At 37.1% G+C, this 21,367-nt stretch overlaps 2 protein-coding genes across 3 annotated transcripts in view; both read left to right on the top strand.

Annotated features, from left to right (window-relative positions):
• tfpia (tissue factor pathway inhibitor a) overlaps positions 1-21,367 on the top strand; it is a 1,059,262-nt gene that overhangs the window by 34,771 nt on the left and 1,003,124 nt on the right. The window contains exons 4-7 of one of the 2 annotated variants that reach the window (XR_013816822.1): positions 2,403-2,489; positions 2,618-2,686; positions 5,508-5,693; positions 7,691-8,980. Coding sequence is in view for 1 of the 2 variants with exons in the window: in XM_079820916.1 (XP_079677042.1) it covers positions 2,403-2,489; positions 2,618-2,686; positions 5,508-5,693; positions 7,691-7,758 (410 nt within the window). In the remaining variant the exon portion in view is untranslated. Of the gene's footprint in view, positions 1-2,402; positions 2,490-2,617; positions 2,687-5,507; positions 5,694-7,690; positions 9,123-21,367 lie in introns of those variants that run through there. The other variant, XM_079820916.1, reaches the window with a different exon arrangement.
• calcrla (calcitonin receptor-like a) overlaps positions 9,750-21,367 on the top strand; it is a 56,110-nt gene continuing 44,492 nt past the window's right edge. The window contains exon 1 of the mRNA XM_079821889.1: positions 9,750-9,958. The gene's annotated coding sequence lies outside the window, so the exon portion shown is untranslated. The remainder of the gene's footprint in view (positions 9,959-21,367) is intronic.

The following is a 21,367-nucleotide window of genomic DNA, read 5'->3' as shown; positions in this document are numbered from 1 at the left end:
CAGCGAACAAACAGCTTGTGTGTTAGAGCAGCAGCACTGTATCTTATTTCACATGTGAATAGGGCGTTTACACAGATGTCTTAAAGGGACAGCAGCTTGTTTATGGTCAGAGAAGAGGGAGCAATTGGGAAACAAAAAACACTTTAATAAAACTATTAGTTATAAATAAGGTATAAATGTTTATTTTCATTTAAAATTTTTGTTTAGATGATACATACCATAAATGCCACATTTAAAGGTGCAGTAAGCAATTTATGACACAAACGAACACACCCTCCCTTCATTGCTCCGCCCCCCAATATGCATGTCTCTTTATAATAGCTGAAGCAAAGCAAAATAATGTTTCGTGAAAAATAAAGCAAAGATGACGGAAGAACGACAAGAAAGAACACAAGATGAACATACAGTACACAAGAGTATATACAAGCAAGAGTTGGTTGTTATTCACCAGCAGCACACCAGCTCCAGACAAACCACAACACTCAAAACCGTCCTGTTACTATAGTTAACAGTACAACATCTTGGTTGTGTGAAACTGCAAAACCAATGTTACTCACGTATGGAGCAGAAACAACGCAACCTCGGCGTACGCCTTCCTGGTTAAGTCTCTCAGCGCTGGAAAGCATTTCTAATACTAACGCAGGTCCTAAAGCTCTTGTCTGCTCATAAACCTTCTTTTTCTTCTGACCTTTTCTCTTTTGTAATGTCTCTCAGCAATCTCGCTTTCAACAGTGTTTCTTTAAATCTCCCTCTTGCTTACTCTCTTCTCCTCCCCCATCATGAGTGGACAAGCCTCCTACTGCTGATTGGCTACAAGTGTTTTGTGGTGCTCGGTCCAATCCACTTTCAACAGCGCTTCACAGAAATCGCTTACTGTACCTTTAATCTCTTGGGGCCAGATTTACTAAACAGGGCAAATTAGCGTGAGAGCAATTCCATAAAAGCGCAGATGGGAGTGGAAAGTTCTGTGTGTGATCTACTGACGACGCATAAATTAAAGAACACAGACGAACCTGATCATTTCCATAATGATCAACGCAATCTATCAGTTAGCATCTGGTTTAAGAAGTGTTTTTTTGGGGGGCTGTAAATAATGGCGCAAACACCAGTAAATTGACGAGCACAAACCTTAGTAAATCACCTTGTGTGATTAATTGAAATACTCTCCTCCCATAAATTTTGCGTATGAAAGGGAAACTCCTACAAATGCATATGCAATAAGGTCAGCTGCAAAAATAACCCTGTCCACGCATTTTCAGCGCTATTTTTTCACTGTTTTGTACACTCTGTTATGCTAGAATGCAAACAGGGAGATCTTACATAGAATCTAAGTTCTAAAAGAATTGTGCAAATACTGTTTATACCTTCTCGACTTAAATGGTGCCAAGCGCTGAATAGTTAGTTGTTTATAAGCATAATTTAAATATTGAAGAACTAAACCTGGGTAAACAAACAGACAGGAAACGTATTAAAGGGTTGGTTCACCCAAAAATGAAAATTCTGTCATCATTTACTCACCCTCATGTCTTTCCAAACCTGTAAGACTTTGAGTTATCTTCAGAACACAAATGTACTATGTTTTTAACGTGATGAGGAAGACGAGAATGAACCTCATTGGTTCTTGTGGATGCTTAAACGTGCTTCGTAAGACGAGAATGAACCTCATTGATTCTTGCGGACGCTCAAACGTGCTTCATAAGACGAGAATGAACCTCATTGGTTCTTGCGGACGCTCAAAAGTGCTTCGTAAGACGAGAATGGACCTCATTGGTTCTTGTGGACGTTCAAACGTGATGCGTAACACGAGAATGAACCTCATTGGTTCTTGTGGACGCTCAAACGTGATGCGTAACACGAGAATGAACCTCATTGGTTCTTGCGGATGCTTAAACGTGATGTGTAAGACGAGAATGGACCTCATTGGTTCTTGCTGAAGCCCAAACGTGCTGAGTAACATGAGAATAAACCTCATTGGTTCTTGCAGAAGCCCAAATGTGTTGCGAAACACACAAGAATTAACCTAATTGGTTCTCGCACATCAAGTGAACAGATTAAATTCAATCTGTTCATCACATAAAGCAATCATGTCTCTTCAGAACATTTGAACTAAACCACTCTATTCATATGGATTCATTTTACGATCTGTTTATGAACTTTTTGAAGCATCAAAGTGGTAGTTGCGTAGCTGTCAATGGAGAGACAGAAATCACTCAGATGTTATTAAAAATATCTGAAGATGAACAAAAGTCGTACGGGTTTAGTACGTCATTAGGTGAGTAAATTATGACAGAATTTTCATTTACGGTTGAACCCTTTAATTGTGCATGTTTGTGCAATCTGAGAAAGACTCCTCTATAAGGACATCAAATATGATGTGTTTTTTTTTACTTTCCTCCTTTTAGCTGGATCAAACCACATGGATCAACATTCTCCATTAAAACCAGAGGAAGAGGAAAAAAAACCCAGGACAGAACCTCTCGCTAAACATGGTGAGATGAGACAATGTCAGAAAACCTTTTTATTTGTACTGTATATTATTACAGTGATCTTTTTGTTTGTTTTTGATTATTGTTTTTTACATGAATCTTATTTGTGATTCACATTTGGTTATTTTTAGAAGATGCTCCTGTGGATGCATCACATTTGCCACTGCGAAAAGTGTCCCAACCAGGTGCACAGGAAGCAGGTGAGAGTCACATCTCACACACGTGTACAAACACACACACACACACACACACACACACACACACAAGCTGTGGATGTGAAGGCAGAGGGCTCTAGACAGCTGTGCTTTCATGTCAGACAGTCTGTTTGTCTGAGTCCAGAGGGCAGCATAGCAGCCATTTTTTTTTCAACCTCCTTCTGCTTATTTTGACAGTTAAGAGCTGCTCTCTGCTCCACAGCTCCAGGGCTCATTGCATCCCAGTCTGGCAGAGATGGCACACACTGAGAGACACAAAAATCTGTCAAATATGTGCTTTTTATTAGATCAATCCTCAGTTTTGAAAAGTAAAATACTGAATTTCAGTTTCTGTAATTGCAAGTATATTTTGTTGTGTTCAACAACATTTTCCTCTTCTTGAGGGGAATTTGAACAAACTATTAAACACTTGTAGTTTAATGTATTTACATGGTTACAACGTGTTCATTGGACCTATTCATATTACGCCACACTTACCTCTTTAATCACAGAGGTTAATGAAGTATAGTGAGTGAATTACCATGTTTAAGATAAACCATCCTGTCAGTGGTCTTTCCACTAATTTATTATTTGCAATTTAGCTTTTGGGTTAAATGCAAGTGCTATTTAATTACAGTAATTGATTAACGGTTAAAAGGGTAACTCTGATACGCTATTGAAGGGGATGCTTAGATTTTACTGCCATCTGGTGGATTCTGACTAGAATGAATACAGGAAGTGATACACTTAGGTTTAAACCTATATCTTTGTTATAAAATAATAATAAAAATAAAGGCACAATATGTAAGATGTTTGGATTAAAATATCCAAAAACCACTAGAACAATGTTATATAGTTGACTTGTTGTTACTTACATTTTCCCAAATGTTTCCAAGAATGTTTAAATCCAGAGAAATATGCAATTTTAACCAGGACGTCTGTGCGTCGCCTATCAATGACATCATACCTGCCTTACCCTCGATTTCTCAATTTTTAAAAAAAAGTTATAACATAACTTTCAACACACTCAAATGTATCTAATATGATAAAACAGAGCTGCGTTACCCCACATACGTATGAGCGAAATCAAGGCATCATCAAGCTACGCCTTTCTTTGTTTTGAATAAGCAACCTTTAGGGGCGAAAAATTACATATTGTGGCTTTAATGTAATAATATAATATTAATTAAAGGTGCACTATGTAAAAAAAAATCAGTAAAATATCCAAAAACCACTAGGCAAGTTTTATATATTTTGTTCAGTTGAGTACTTTCAATATCCCAAATGTTTCCAACTATTTGAAAATCGTGAGAAAATTGCTATTTTAACCGAGGAAACGGGACATGTGAGGGAGTCGCCTGTCGATGCCGTCATATCTGCGTTCCCCTCGCTTTCCGGTTTTATTTTGCAGAAACGCTTTACTCTTACTGCAGTGTGCAACAAGTGTCATATCAGCCGCCGAGCGAACGCACAGAGTAACGTCTACTGTGAATAAGGTCTTTTGTGTAGTAGTGCAATATATAATAAAGACAAGTGCCCCTATTATGCTATTTTAAAGGCTCCTAATTTTATTTTGGAGTCTCCTACATGGTTTACATGAATTCAAGGTAAAAAGCATCACCTCTTTTCACACAGTGTTTGAAACGTTTGATAAAGGGTCTGGTCTCTCTAAACCCCTCCTTTCCAAGGGCTTACTCTGCTCTTACTGGTCAGATGGCCCAGTCTGTTGTGATCAGAAACCATATCTGACTCTCAGCGCTTGTATACACAGTGATACGAACAGTAACGATGGCATTGGTTTTATACCATATCAATTCGAGTATGAGCCCTCAACCTTTGGAAGTACAAAAGAGGATTTGCTTTCGCAGTGCAGAAAAGTGTCTTCTCAACATATCGACAACATGATTCAAACTCTTCCAGGCCTCGGCTACAACTACAATGCTTGAGCGTCAAAGTAGATGATGTTCACGGGCAGCTAATTGTTACTATTGTAGGTTTGTGTAGGAAGTAAGACTGGAATTACTAAGGACTCGTTTTATGCAGTCCAGAATCAGTTCTTTCTTTTGGGAGACATTAACCCCTTTCATACAGCAACACCGGTAAATTACCGTAAAATTACCAGAATGACTTTACCGGTAAATACACAAATATGCTATTCACACAAGCAATGGCGTTCTGGCTTTTTACCGGTAAGAGACAATTCACACATCAACAGTAAAATGACGGTAAATTCTGTGATGTCAGTCATCGGAAGTGATCTTTAAACGCTGTACCGTTGTCTTCATCCATTTGACAAAAAAATGTTGACGTCTTGAGCACTTACGTTGTTACGTCAGCGCATTCTGATTCCTACGTGAATATATACCGTAATCTCCATTCCACATTCACACAGAGCACATTACTGGTAATTTACTGGTAATGTTACCACTTCCCTTACTGGTAAATTGCCGGAACTGATTTACCGGTATTTTTGAAAAGGTCCTGTTCACATATGATCTGTTACTGGTAATTTACCAGTAAAGACTGTATGTGTGAAAGGGGCTAATAACTCCATGTAACATGCACTTTGATCGTTGAAACTTTGAATGTACTGTAAAGACATTTTACATTCACAAATAGGTATATTACACACTACATAATAGCTAGCTAGCATCCGAAAAAGCATAAAAGATGCATTTTAACTTTACATTAATGTGAGATAATGTTCCTGTACTATTTTTACGTAATATTATGTCATAATATTTAGGGTTTTGTCTAAGTGCAACATGCATGAGAGTGTATTTTACACTGCAAGTGATAATGTCAATACATTGTTATTGCATTTCAGAGTTCAATCCTCCCGAAATCTGCATGAGTCCAGTTGATCGGGGCAATTGCGACGGCTCTGAGAGGAGATACGTGCACAATCCCAAGACTGGAAGATGCCAGGCTTTTCGCTACAGTGGCTGTGGAGGCAACAAAAACAACTTTATCTACAGGAGACACTGCATGAAACTGTGCATGAAAGGCAGAGGTGGGTAACTTTGTTACATTTACTTGAGAATATTTTGGGGAAAATTTTACTTTTAAGAGTAGATTTAAATGTGGTTTAATGCAACACGTTTCATTCCATCCAAACGCACGCTGTATTTTTTTTGGAAATTAGCGATGCCCAATTCACAAATGAATCACTCTTTTTAGTCGATTCTGTTCAAAGACTTAATCTCTGAATCCGAAATCGCCCCCTAAACCCTCAATCACTATCCCCTACTTTAGTCCACTAATGCAGTTCACTTGAAGGAGTGAATGAAAACAGGCACTGTGTGTACATCGGCCGTACACTCGTTATTGCGGTGCAATGTGGGTTAGAATGAGTGCACTCAATAACGTCCACCATGGTTTCGGACACCACTACAAATGGTTGTCCCCTCAAATAGTGCCCTATTTAAGGGTATAGGGGGCGATTTCGGATTCAGCCTTGATCAAACAAGTTGGCAAAACTGTCTGAATTGGTTTGCGGATCGGTTTGAATGATTTGTCAGTTCCCTGCACGCACTGAATCATTTCTCACTCGGAGTCGTAACAGGAAATTTAAGAACATCAAGAACGTTTGATGAAGTGTCCGTGGACCTAACGTTAGAGTCAATTGAAAACAAATCTGCAAATGTATCCTATTGCTTGCCAGCGATGGACATCTTTATTGGTTGAACATGTACATAACGATACCGCTAATACAAAGTATGACATTATCAGTAATATTTGGACATATACCTCAATTTATACATTGATAGATGAATGAACACCTGCCTTCCCGCCGAAATTTGTGAGTATTGCGCAGTGGCAGGGATCTGTTAGTCTTGAAAACGAATGTCTTTGCTTAGACACAGTTAAAGGGATAGTTCACCCAAAAATTAAAATTACCCCATAATTTACTCACCATCAAGCCATATGCCATTCTTCTTTCAGACAAATACAATCGGAGTTATATAAAAAAATGTCCTTTGCTAATCCAAGCTTTATAATGGCAGTGAATGGCAGCCCAAAATTTGAAGCCCAAAAAAGTGCATCCATCCATTTTAAAAGTAATCCCCACGGTTTTGGGGTTAATAAAGTCCTTCTGAAGCGAATCGATGGGTTTTTGTAAGAAAAATATTCATATTTAACACATTATAAAGTAAAATATCTAGCTTCCAGCAGACCGCCCTCCGTATTCAACTTACGAAAAATGCCTTTAAAACTGTTCAAATAACACAAATAAGAGTCGGGACAACAATGTTCTTCTTTTGGTTTACTGCGCAATATGAATTTCCAAACTCCACAAACAATCCGGTCTTTTGGACAATGAACTGGCCAACCAAAAACTAACCCAGAGTTAATCTCTAGATGGCCAAACAGTGCCTATTCCTGAGTTTACATACACCTCAACACACTACAGTTCCCTTTACGTGCCTTTGAACGCAAAACTCTGCAGGTTAACTATATTTCGACACTGTCTACTAATCCAAAATGTTAATATTATACAAAGTAAAGTGCAATGATTTTTGGGCTACATTATACAGCTATCATTATACAGAAATAATGCTCGTCTCTTCTGTGTTTGTTGCAAAGATATAATTATGATAATAATAATAACAATTTAAATTCAATATATATAAATATTAACATGTTATTGTATTGTTGTTATATAGGCTTTATATGATTCGAAGTAACTAGTAACTAGCTACTTGAGTAGTTTTTTTATTGAATACTTTGTGACTATTCAGATTAGTACTTTTACTTTGAGTAAATATTTCTATAAGTACTGGTACTTTTCCTTGAGTACAGTTTTTTGGGTACTCTACCCACCTCTGATGAAAGGTGTGTTTACTGCAGCCTTTGTCTATTTTGGAGGGTTTAATATTATAATTGAGAAGAACTGCGTAGTTTAGTATAAATAATGACGATGATGCATGCTCAAAAACTTGTTTTCACTCTTTAAAGCAAGATTTATGCGTATTGTTGATTCCCTATGTTCAATGTTTTCTCTTTCAGATCACAGCCAGAGAAAGCAAATACGGATAAAGACGGGGAACTCAAATATCTTATTCCGATCTGTCTAGGTCATACATTTTTTTCTCATGATACCAAAAACCACTCTTTTATCCACAATGTGCACCTTTGGTATTGTGGTCGAGAAAATATGAGACAGTAGCAAACATGTGTTTGTACCTCGCTGAACCACACATTTTATTCATGTATATAATTTTTGCAGTTAATGGATTTTAATCTTGGCTTCATATATGAAGACATTCAATGTATTTTAATTGTAAAACAATTTTCCACTCTATATTGTTTTATGGGGAAGAAAGGACAAATTAACATACTAAATTACTTAACACATACATGATAAATTAATCATATATCATAACACTGAGTATTTATGGCTTATTTGCTGAGGATTGTAAATCCTTCTTTTTTCTCTTTTTTGTAAAATTGTTCTCAGTGTTCAAACATTCAAATTATTTGTCTTATGTTTATACAATACACTCCAAAACATTGACTTGTTCTGCTCTTGTACTGTGTTCTTATACTTATGCCATTGTTTGTATGTAATGACTAGGGTAATAATTTATCCAGGACATAGTGACAAACCCATCGAGAGTTGAGTTTAGCATAAAAAAAACATAACATTTTGTAATAAAATATACAAAATGTGACCAACAGATCATCACTAAGAACATCTCTTACCTCTCTATGGATGCATATTTTAAACTACCAATAGATTGCCAGCGATTCCTCTGTGAAAAGTATTGTAGAACTACTTGATGATAGGCATGTTAAATATATATTTTTATGATTCAGTCTGTTTTCTACACAAGATGGAGCTGTTACTCTTAAGAAGAACTTTTGGAATCCACTACCAGTTTAAACTCTTTTTAAACAATTGTGACCCTGGACCAGAAAACCAGTCATAAGGGTCAGTTATTTTAAATTGAGATTTATACATCTTCTGAAAATTGAAAAAATAAGATTGAGTGTTTGATGTATGGTTTGTTAGGATAGGACAATATTTGGCAGAGATTTGAAAATCTGGAATCTGAGAGTGCAAAAAAAAAAACGAAATATTGAGAAAATCGCCTTTAAATTTGTCCAAATGAAGTTCTTAGCAATGCATATTACTACTAATAAAACATTTTTGATATATTCACGGTAGGAAATTTACAAAATATCTTCATGGAACATGATCTTTACTTAATATCCTAATGATTTTTGTCATAAAAGAAAAATAGATCATTTTGACCCATACAATGTATTGTTGGCTATTAACTTATGACTGGTTTTGTGGTCCAGGGTCACAATTATATTTGAATAATCTTTCATTGTGTGTTTCTTAAAGTTGACTGGTGGAGTTTTTCTGTCTCGCTTTACATTAGGTATCTTTAACTTGTATGAACTTTATTAAAATTTAAAGCATTTGATTCAATGTATTTGTGTATTGTATTGTTATTGTGTATTGTTCTGTGAAACTGTCATAAGATGGGGGTCATCTTTCCCTAAGGGTCTACGTTTTTTAAATATATATAATTAAGGTTACACTTTATGTTGTGTCCTTGTTCCAGTGTAATTATACTGTAATAAATACGGAGTGATATTAATTAACAACATGTACTTACTATAGAGTTAAGGATAGGAGTGGGGTTTGCTTTATAGTTAGTTGCATGTAATTATGCATCATTTACTGGTATTACTATAGTAAGTACATGTAACAAGGAGGACACAAATAAAGTGTTACCTAAATTAATTACTGTCCACAAATATCCCATCATAAAATATTATAATATATATATATATTTATTTATTAGGCTATTATAAAACTTTAAAATGCAACATAAAATGCAATGTACATTAAGAAAAAAACAAGGTATCAGCACATAAAGAAAAGGCTCAAAGAAGTCTGTAGAGTTTTTAGAAGCTAAATGTTTGGATATACTAATAATATATATAGCTTATGTTATATCTGATGTTTTGAAATTGCATAAAGCAAACAGTGTAAGGAAAGCTCAATGTGCCACTGAGGCGGGGATAAGCAGTGATGATGTAACAGGAAGCTAGTACGCTGAATCTACAGCTTGACAGCCGTCGTCATTCACACGCTGCGCGTCTCGTGCGCTCCTTCATCTCGCGCTCTGATATTGTACATCGTTCCATGGCACCGTGAGGTCGCAAAGGAAAGTAATGACTGTTTATGTTTTTGAATAACAAGAAGGCGCGTTCGTTTTTATCTGCACCTCTCCAGAACACCTTGGATTTAATCTACAGGTAAGAAAATGCTTGATACGGACGAACGACTAGTGAATTATATATATGGACAGGGAATTAATTTGGTGCTGCGGGAGCCTCTCCAGTCAAACGGACTGTCATGTTATAACAATTGCTGACTGAACGGACTCCCCGACTTCTTATGAATTAATAAGAGCTTTAAACTGAGAAATAAACGGCGGGTTTGTCTAATGGACTGACATATCATTCAGATATTGGCTCTTGTGTTCAGGTAATTTAATAACTCCCGGTAAATGCGATATGTGAGTGTGGACACATCTGTGCATGAGTATGTGTATGTATTAGAATGAGCGAAACTAGCTTGCACTAAGAAATTGATCATACTTTGAATTTATTTTTCATTTATAGGTACAAACTATAATATTTTATAATGAAGAATGACTGTAGCTACCGATAGCCTACTGCTGTCAATACCAGCATGCATTTTATATTTTTTTCCTTTTATATATATATATATATATAATATTAATGCAAAAAGAAAACAGTCAAACTTTGAATGTAGATTTATATTTTGTTTGGGGCATTCGAAACATTTATTTTCCATGCAATCTTAGAACCGTATCTCATATTGCTGTGCTTTATCATTATTCCAAAACCTTATAGCCTACCCATCAGTGCCAGGAACGGAGAAGATAAAATACCAGTATCATGAAGTAACTAGACATACCTAGGTCTGTTGACACCTAACTACACTACTGACAGAAGGGGCCTGACAGTCTCTCTGAGGAGGGAAATTATGATAATTAATAGCCAACAGATAGCCTTGGTATTTGTGTATTTTGGCCACATGGTTACATAAGCAGCCGCTTGTACGTGATGAAATACTGTGGAGCAGGTGGGGTATAGATTGCTAAAATGATCTTTTCAGATTAAGCTCATATGATGCAATGAAACCGTTTGACATGCAGTATCTTCCTAAGACATTTCATGTGATATTCCGTCTTATCTCTGTTGCTTGGGAATTAATCATAAATGCAAGCATCAGTTAGTATTGCTCATACTTGCGCTTAGGGATTGGAACAAACTTCTTAAGGTAAACATTAAACTTTGGAGCCTAACTAATCCTGCACAGTTTGTGCTAATAATACCTTAAACCATGCATCTTTCCTAGATCAACCAGAACACACTAGCAGTCACCTAGCAATGCCATAATAACCACTCTGAGTACTCTGGGAAGTGCAGAAGCGTGGTAAAACCACTCAGAACACTGTAGCAATGGCAATCACATTCTAGCATCATGGCGGTGAGTTTTACATGGACAAGCATTCTCTAATATTGCTTATTTTCATAATCAGACCTATAGTGCTGAGGTATGAACAATGTGTTCAACGGATTCAGCTGCATAGGTTGCAAAATTAAACGGTTAGTGACCGCGATGCTAGCTGGCAAAGGGACCTAATCAAAGAGGATTTGCTACTTAGATCACGAAAAGCCAATTAATCCCCACACAGAATACGTTAAAGAGCATAGATTATGTTTTGAAAGAGGAATCAATTATTTAGCCTCGCCGTTTGAGAGCCTTTTATGTGCTTCTCAATGCAGAGCCCCAAAGCATGCATGTGTTTGTCAGGGTTGAGTGCTGCTCTCAAGGAGGATTTAATGTCAGTGGAACAAAGCTGTGTTCCTGCCCTGGCGACATTGCATTCAGTTACTGTGCCATTACCATGGTTCGCCCCTTACCTCCGTCACGGAAACGTGGAGGGCAGATAGTAAACAATGCCGGGATGTTTTAGTGCAAATATCTTTCACAATCCTGTACTATAAGTAAAAAAGGTGTGCTCTTGAGCAATCGACTTTACAGTCCCACTGGTTGGATTAATAGAATTTGTGCACGCCGGTCACATAATTAAATGCATGTGAAGTCAAAACACCCCTAAGCATTTGCAAAGTAAATGTTTTCTTTATCTCCACCACGAGACAGGTCATGATGGGTCTTGCGTTTTTTATTAGCAGCAGTGTCAGATTAGATGCTTTGAATTAATGCAAAAAAAAAAAAAGAAGATTTATTACAGTCAGGGATTCAGTGTCTTGTTTCAGGCATTAAACTGGAGTCGGGCTAATGGGACCATTTAATTTCCTCTCCCTAGATTCATTTGAGTTTATGTGCGTTGAAGTGCGGCAAGCCTTTTATTGCAAACCGCTCTCTAGCTGTTATTTCCATCATATCTATTTCACTCACAAGTCAGTATTATCACATAGCATCAAACACAAAGTCAGTGATGTCTATTTGTAACCCTTGTTAAAGAGATACATGGTAATTGCTCTTGGTATAACCTTATGAAATATCTCTATCTGCTATATACACAGATAGTTTGACCGATTAAAAGAAAGTCTCTTATGCTCAACAAAATACCTAGTTCTGTCATGAAACTAGATGCCGCAGGCTGATTTGTCCTCAACTCAATTGACCGTTCGCAAAGACCCGCCCCCTTTAGTTATACTGTTGCTATGTCCGACAGGCCATGGCGCTCTCACACCACACACGTTCTCACGTAGAGAAAATACATCGCAGAGCAAAGAGGACACTGACAACACACCGACAGACAGGACAGAGCAAGTTACTTTTGATATGAAACAAAGTCTCAACTTTGAAATTGTCATTTTTTTTAAAGAAATTTAAACAATAAATACCGTTTAGTGGCTCTTTATTGTGTCGTGATTGCTGTAGCGCCTCGTGAACGATTATCTCTTCCTTGTAGTTCATTGATAAGCACAAAATAAACATGAATGAACACTAAAAGAAATGTTGTTTCAACCGCGGAAAGACGTCAGTACACACCGTTTTTCCAAGTTCAAGTCCACCATTGTTAATCTCCTAACTCTCCTGACTGCTTTGTCGGACAAAACGGCAGATTCAGCGATGTGATTGGTCAGATCGCCTGTCAATCAAACTTGCGGCGAAGGGTGAATGTGATAGCGATCACATCGTTATCTATACAGCTGATTGGTTGCTGTTGCTTCAGCAGCCAATGAGCTGTGGCACAACATTTAAATACTGGCAGTGTTTGCTGTAAGCAATCTGCAGCGCGCTTTCAGGGACCCTCCACCTTCCCCAGCTCCACTTGTACAGATCTGGTACAGGGGTTATTTCATGTATGTTATATGTGCAGCAGCAGCAGTGTCTGTGAATGTATTGGCAGTAGCAAGTCTCGATACTTGCTGGGCAGCAGCGTAGCAGATCTATTCCGCTAAGACCACATACATTAAAGTGCCCCTATTATGGTTTTGAATATTCTCTTTCATGCATGTATGTGTAATATTGCTGTTTGTGAATGTAAACGTTCTGCAAAGTTGTAAAGTCGAAAGCGCACAATAAATAAATTTATTGTCTCCCAAAAGAAAGAATCGACTCTGAACCGCCTTAACGAGTCGTTCGTATTTAAAATCCCTCTGGGTGACGGTTCTACGTCACTAGAAAAGACATTTGCATAATGCTCGTCTAAGTTGTATGTTGTCTGTCCGCGAACAACTTGTTCAAACATGTCATTTTACTGACGACTTTCTCAAATCTCGGAGTTCAACGCGGGATTTGCAAAACGCTTGTACCTCAAACTGAGTAGCATATCACTGAGAAACATCCTGCTCCAGTCGTCCTTACGATGGAGGTCCGGGTTGAATAACTAGTTCTTCCAATGTTTCATCATCGGACTCGCGCTCGGATTGATAAGGTAAAATAGACGTCATCATTGCGGTCTTTACTGTGTGTACAATCGCTGAGATTTAGGAAGCGGAGCTGAAGTTTATGGTAATGGGAGTTTTGTTTCCGACATGCACTGTAAGCGGTAGACCAATCACAACAAACTGGGCCATCTGGCCAATCAGAGCAGAATAGCTCGCAAAAAGGAGGGATTTAGAGAGACTGATTTAGCCAACGAGTGTTTTTTTGACATTTGATGCATGTAAACCTGTTGTAGGAGACCCCCAAAACAAAACTAGGAACATTTAAAATAGCATGGGGGCACTTTAACATTGCCATATCCATTAGCATGTCAATCTCTCCAAAAGTTGTCATGACAGAACTACATTTATTTGATCAAACATACAGTAAAAACAGTAATATTGTGAATTGTTGTTGAAATTTAGAATAACTATGTTACACTACTATTCAAAAGTTTGGGGTAAGAAAGATTTAACAATATAATATAATTATATATTTATTCAGCAAGAATCCGTTAAACATTAATAAATGTCACAATATATATTTTTATATATATACTGTATATATATTCCAAATAAATTATGTTCATTGAACTTTCTATTCATCAAAGAATGTGGAAAGAAAATGTATAACAGTTTCCCAAAAAATATTAAACCGCGAAAACATCAATATTGATAATTATTAATAACTATGAATTAATTATTAATAGTTAAGCACCAATATCAATTAATCACAATATTACTGTTTTTTGATACAATAAAGGCATCCTTGGTCAGCATAAGAGATTTCCTTCAAAAACCCATGTACTTTATATATATAGAGTTTCTCACACACACGTTGGATTTTCATGTTTTATGGGGACTTTCCATAGGCGTAATGGTTTTTATACCGTACATACCGTATATTCTATCCCCCTACACTGCCCCTGTCCCTGCCCCTAAACCTACCCATCACAGGAGACATTCTGCAATTTTACATTTTCAAAAAACATCAATTGGTCTGATTTATAAGATGTTTTCCTCATGGGGACCTAAAAATGTCCCCACAAGGACGAGGATTTCGGATATTGCCATCTTTGTGGGGACATTTTGTCCCCATAACGTAGGGATTACCAGTCCCCACACACACACAAACTAATATATACAATTATTTATTATTAAATTATAAAAAAAAAGTTGAATATATCAAAATAGAAGTGCTTCTCAAACTGTATTTTGGCATTATATCAGCTATCTAGATATTCGTATCGGTTCGCTATACTGTACAGGCCTAAAATTAACAGCATTATGTGAATATTCCTTTGGATACTGGCAGCCAGGTTTGTCCTGCAGTATGATTAATCATGGCTATACATGTAGCTGATGACAGTGTGAATGAGGCTGTAGTATTTTTAAAAATTGACCCTAGAGATGAAGGGCTTGTGTGGGTTGCCGAACAGTGGAAATATAAACGGAGCTTCAGAATGAGTGTTTAATGCTGATATACACTAAACAAACTGCCGTTGGCGGGCAGTGGCTTTAAGATTTACTGGCCTCCGCCACCACTCGGAGTGCGGGGGATCCTGGTAATGCATGTGGATGAATCAAAGCCCACCCACTTCCAAGTCGGTCAGTCTTAGGTTATCATGTGTCAGCCAACACTTCCTTTAAACTAGGATTTTTTTTTTTTTGGAATGATTTAGGTGGAACTGGATCTTCCTCTTCTAATTTTAACACTCACCTCCTGCCCTTAGTCTCTCTCTCTTTTGCTTTCTCCTCACGGAGCTTGCCGAAAGGGTTACCTGAGTTGCATAACTCATTGGACTGCAGCCTTTTGCGTGAACCCTCCGATGCCATTCTCTCCCGCAGCAAAATCTCCTTAAGTTCAAGTTCAGGACCTTCCACATACCTTCTCTGGAGGGTACAGGCTGAAGGTCTGCTGGTGTAAAAATAGGGGTGAATATGATCCGGTTCCGACTCCCGAGTTTTATTTTCATGGCTCAGAGGAATCCTGGGAGCGCAGACTATTGGCCTGCAGAGGCAGAACTCGTGGTCCCGGATAATGGTGTGCAGAGGAAGTGGTTTTAGATGCTAGACACAGAACTAGCTGTCTATACACAGCAGGACATCTTTGGGGATCTTCTATGAACACAATGCTCTCTAATGCTTCCCCCTGAGCTTTTACAGCTGTCTAGTTGGGGAAACATTTGCATGTGATTGGACAGGTTTCCATGCAATGAAGTAAATAGAATCATTTTGGTTGCTGGAATCCAAATCACAGGAGGGTAGAGGTTCTGTGTCTGTGGTTTGAGAATGTCCTAATTGTCGTCTCAATTTGTTTATGCATTCTATAAAAAAAAGCCATGTGAAATAAAAGGAGACCTGTTCTGTCCTTTTGATTTATTGGAACAAGCCTGTTCCTGCAGAATATGCAAAATCAGTGGTTTCAGTTCTCCATGCTTCATTAAAAATAAATCTTTCTTCATTGCACAAGCTGCTATGTGATTATCTTTCATATGGTGCATGCTTTAAATAATGCATTTTCTGTGTTTTTAGCAGCTAGGCCTATATTTTCACAGGATGTTTCTAGCCAATGTTAAAAACCCAAAAGTTACAATATTTTGTCCGCTGAACACTTGAATATCTGCCAGCTGATCATTTTCTGTGTTGTTTAGCATCCAATTCCACAAATCAAGTAACGGCACAAATTAAATGATGGAAAATTTGAAAATGCAGGGACGAACTCATTAAACAGCTCAACCAAATGCTAAATGCACTGAAATGCATTGTGCTGTTAATTGTTCTGCAGACTTTCTTTGGTGAATGCTTCATTAAACAATCTATGTGATTATCTTGCATTTGGGCATCTGCGTTGCATGCTTTAAATGCATTTACTGTAAACTAGCGAGAACTGTTTTTAAGACAATGTTCAGTGTTAGGGGTAACACATTACAAGTTACACGAGTTACGTAATCAGATTACAGTAACTAGTAAAGTAACACGTTACTTTTAAATTTACACCAAAATACCTGAGTCACTTTGTTGTCCCATTTATTGGCTCCTGTCCTCATGTTGATATAAATGGGGAGTAAGTGCAGAGGCGTTGTGTGCGCTGTGTAAACATGATGGTTATTGATGTTCTAGACTAAATGTGAGCATGCATATACTCATCTCACTTGCACAAAAACAGATTAAGTATTCCTCAAAATGAATTAAAAACGGTGAAATGCAAATTCAGAATATTACTCAAACCTTCAATAATAAAATGTCAAATTACACAAATATACTTTATGTATTTAATCTCACTTTATCAGCCAATGCCTTTGCTGCTGACCTTCGATGATCCAATTCAACAATAATACGCAAAAATTACATTAGTTAAACATCATTTGAGTTATTTTTGTTTGTTTTTATTGCTAAAGTAAAAATGCTGAACTGTCTTCTCCTCCATCCTGTATGGCAGCACAAATAAAAGGTTGGTTTGAGCTGGGCCCTCTACTCTACAGGCATGAATTTACATGTCCTTCAGTCTGAGGCTTATTCATATAACTAATAATGTGAAAGGGCCTTTACATTTGCCAAAAATAGAAGTTTTGTTGAATTTTTTTTTTTTTTTAAAGCCGAGGTGAGAAAAAGTAACTTAAAACACAAGAGTTACTTTGTTTAGGGGGTAATATTGTAACGCATTACTTTTAAAAGTAACTTTCCCAATGCTACCAATGTTAAACACCAAGGCCTGGTTTCACAGACAGGCTTTAGATTAAGCCAGGATTAGGCCTTAGATCAATTTAGTTAGCGTTTATAAACGTGCCTTAAAAAAACATTACTGGTGTGCATCTTAAGACAAAAAAATGGCACTGACATATTTTAAGATATATCAGTGCAAGTTTCTTTAAGTTAAAACAGCTCAGACATGCATTTTAGTGTGGGACTAGCTTTAAAGGGATAGTTCACCCAAAAATCATCATTACAACTAAACAGTTTTGAGGCCCCATTGACATATTATGGGGAAAATATACTATGGAAGTCAATGGTGCCCCGCAACTGTTTGGTTACAAACATGCTTCAAAATATCTTCCTTTGTGTTCAGTAGAACAAAGAAATGTATACATGGTTTGGAACAACTTGAGGGTGAGTAAATGACAGAATTGTCATTTTTGATGACGATGACGTCGGGCATAGCGCAAGCATTTTGAACTGCGAGAAGCGTTACACTTTCTTCATAAATTGAATACGGATGGCGGTCCACTGGAAGTTAGATATTTTACTTTATAAAGTTTAAATATGGATATTTTTCTTGCACAAACCAATCGATTTGCTTTAGAAGGCCTTTATTAACCCCCCGGAGCCGTGTGGATTATTTTTATAATGGATGGGTGCACTTTTTTGGGCTTCAAATTTTGGGCTGTAATTCACTGCCATTATAAAGCTTGGATTAGCTGGTATATGTTTTAATATAACTGCGATTGTATTCGTCTGAAAGAACAATGTCATATACACCTAGGATGGCTTGAAGATGAGTAATTTATGGGATACATTTTCAGTTTTGGGTGAACTATCCCTTTAAGCCGTGTCTGTGAAACCGGGGGTAAAAGTTACAAAATGCTGTCAGCAGAACACTTGAATATCTAAATTGTGCCTGCTGATAACACTTTATTCACATGCATTTTAGGAGTTGTTTAACACTCAATTCAACAAAAAAATTATGTGGTGATGTGGTCAACCAATTAGATGGTTGAGCTGTTTAGTAAATTTGCCCCCGCATTACCAAAATTATAGTTTTCTAATGTTCCGTCATAACATGTATCTGTATCCAGACACTTAAGAGCAAGTTATGGAAACAGTGGAAACATTCTGGGGATGGATTATGGTTCGAGCCCTGAAATAGCTTAAAATATGTATTCACTCTGCAGGTGTTATTCTGGAGCAGCTTGTGATATTTTTAAATGTGTATATTTGTAACTGTATATGAACAGCTTTGCCACCCTGTTTTATTTCTGTTCTCCTTGGGCTGTTTGTATCAGTAGCCACACTGGAGGATAATGGTCACCCTTGCAGTTTTGCATGTTCAGCTGTGTTAAGCTTGGGCAGGATATGGTGGGTCAGATCACATTACCAAGAATCAACATTGGCAGATGTTTCCAGGTTACTTGCTGTGTTTCATAACAGCAATTTGCTGCCCTGATTTGACATATGCTGGTGTAAGCTTTCAGTCTGAATTAAACATGCATACTTTTTTGGCTTAATTCTGCACTACTGTTTATAGGCTTTTTTATATTCTGGTTCTATTTTAAGTTACAGTATTGGTACTGTATATTCCTCAGATTGTGTTACAGTGTATGATTTCACACCCTCTTTTGTAATATCCCAGAGCTATCTAGACAAACCTGATGCTCAAGTAAACCCTAATCCCTCAAATTGTCACTTATTCCGCAAGGATACAGTAAATTGATCAAAAGTGATAGTGAAGACTTTTACATTGTTACAAAAGACTTCCATTTCAGATAAATACAGTTCTTTTGAACTTTCTCATCGATGAAACCAGTAAAAAATTATCATTGTTTCCAAAAAAATATTAAGCAGCACATTATTAAACTGCTGATTGCTGATAATCTTGCGCACCAAATCCGCACATTAGAATGATTTCTGAAGTATTATGTGACTGAAGACTGGAGTTATGATACTGAAAATTCAGCTTTGCATCAAATTTTTTATGTATTAAATTAGAAAATATACTTTTTACTGCATTTTTGATCAAATACATGCAGCCTTGGTGAGCATGAGACTTTCAAAAAATAGTTTTTTTAAATTTACCAACCCCAAACTTTTAAAATGTTTTTTTTTACTGTATAATTGTGGATAGTTAGAATAGCAACATAAATAGGCTTTTATCTTTAACAACACAAAAATACATCCAATGACTTTTGTTGTTGACTTCAAGGACTAGGGATAAAATCAAACTCTACAATATTTTGTAGCAAATTCATCTATTGCACTAGTAGACTTATACAGTTATAAAATTATACAGTTGCTAACACGAACAGGTTGTGCAACATGCCAACATACTTTAAAACCCTGAACAAATCTATGCAAAGACAAATAATCTGACGCAGGAGCTGACCAATGTAAACGGAGTAGGAGACTGACACAGACAAGAAGAAATTGTTGAATAAAGTCGTTATTTTTGTTTGTTTTTTTCCGCACAAAAAGTATTAGGTTGATAAAATCACATGAACTATTTTAACGATACCTTTACTTCCTTTCTGGACCTTGAAAATGTTAATTACATTGCTGTCTATGGAGGGTTCAGAAAGCTCTCATATTTCATCAAAAATATTTTCAATTGTGTTCAGGAGATGAATGAAGGTCTTACGGGTTGGGAACGAGATGAGGGTAATTAATGAGTAATTAATGACAGAATTTTCATTTTTGGGTTAACTAACCCTTTAATAATTGTGGTAATAATCTAGCTGATTGTTGCCTTAAATTCATTGTAGTAATAATACATTTTTTATTTACTTTTGTACAATATTTGTTGGATAACCATTTGGCAGCCATACCTAAAAAATCTAAAATGCTAAAAAGCTACAGCAAAACCAAATTAGAACAACTGCCTTACCGTACAAGGATGCTAATGCACATAAATGTGATTCAAAATTACTAATGCTAATAACACAAACATGCACACATATTCTGCCGCTGTTTACCAGTGACATCACAGCCATTACTCCCTGTAGAGAAGTCGTATGAGTTGTAGAAGTAAAGAGGAAACAAAAACGTGGCATTTTATAATGGCCTGTGCTACAACCCAGCCACCTACTTAAACCTTCCAAGACACTTTAGAGCAGCTTCCTCTCTGACAGCATCGCCAGCCGTGTTCACCAGCATGTACATGACTTCATTATGATTTATTTTGTAAAGCACAATATCTGATTGTGCTTAAGGCAAGCTGTGAGCTGATGTTGGCTTCATCCTCATGTTCAGCTAATGCACATCAGCAGCAACTAACAGAAAACTCCACAAGAGTGGAATGACATGAAAGGATCATCTGAGGGTTTGAGATCCCTGACAATGGGGTGGAGTAAGTGTATAAAGGAGTTAACTGCACCTGAGGGCTTTTTGGGCTGTTATGTGAAAATCAGGGAATGACAGCAGTTGCCCTTTTGGCTTTCTAGAACATGGTCTTGCTGCAGATTTTCTGCAAAAATACACAGAACAAAGTACAAGAAAGAATGTGTTGCATTTAGGAGCACTGTTGTTATTGTTCATTAAAACTAAACTATTAAAAATCAGTTTCATTAATTAAAATAAATCTCAAATAATATAAATATCAGATAAGCTATACATTTAGGGGGCGGCAGTGGTTCATGTAGGTTGTCTACAAACCGGAAGGTTCCCCGGTTCCACCTGACCAAGTGTCGAGGTGTCCATGAGCAAGACACCTAACCCCAGCTGCTCCCGACAAGCTGAATGGCATCTTGCATGGCTGACACCGCCGTCGGTGTATGAAAGGGTGAATGTGAGGCAATATGTAAAGCGCTTTGGATGGCCATGGATCTGTTGAAAGCGCTATATAAATGCAGTCCATTTACCATTTAAAAGATAAAGCTTGAACGTATAATAAAAGCTTAAAAGTAAAAAATGCCTTGGCAACTAACTGAAACAAAATAAGTTGAAGTACTAAAGAAACGGGGGAAAAATGTATAATTAAAAATATGGAAGCAGAAAGCAAAATGACTAAGGGCCATATTT

Source organism: Gobio gobio, assembly GCF_949357685.1.
Source record: "Gobio gobio genome assembly, chromosome: 7".
Lineage (NCBI taxonomy): Eukaryota > Metazoa > Chordata > Actinopteri > Cypriniformes > Gobionidae > Gobio > Gobio gobio.
This window is presented reverse-complemented; position numbering and strand designations above follow the sequence as displayed.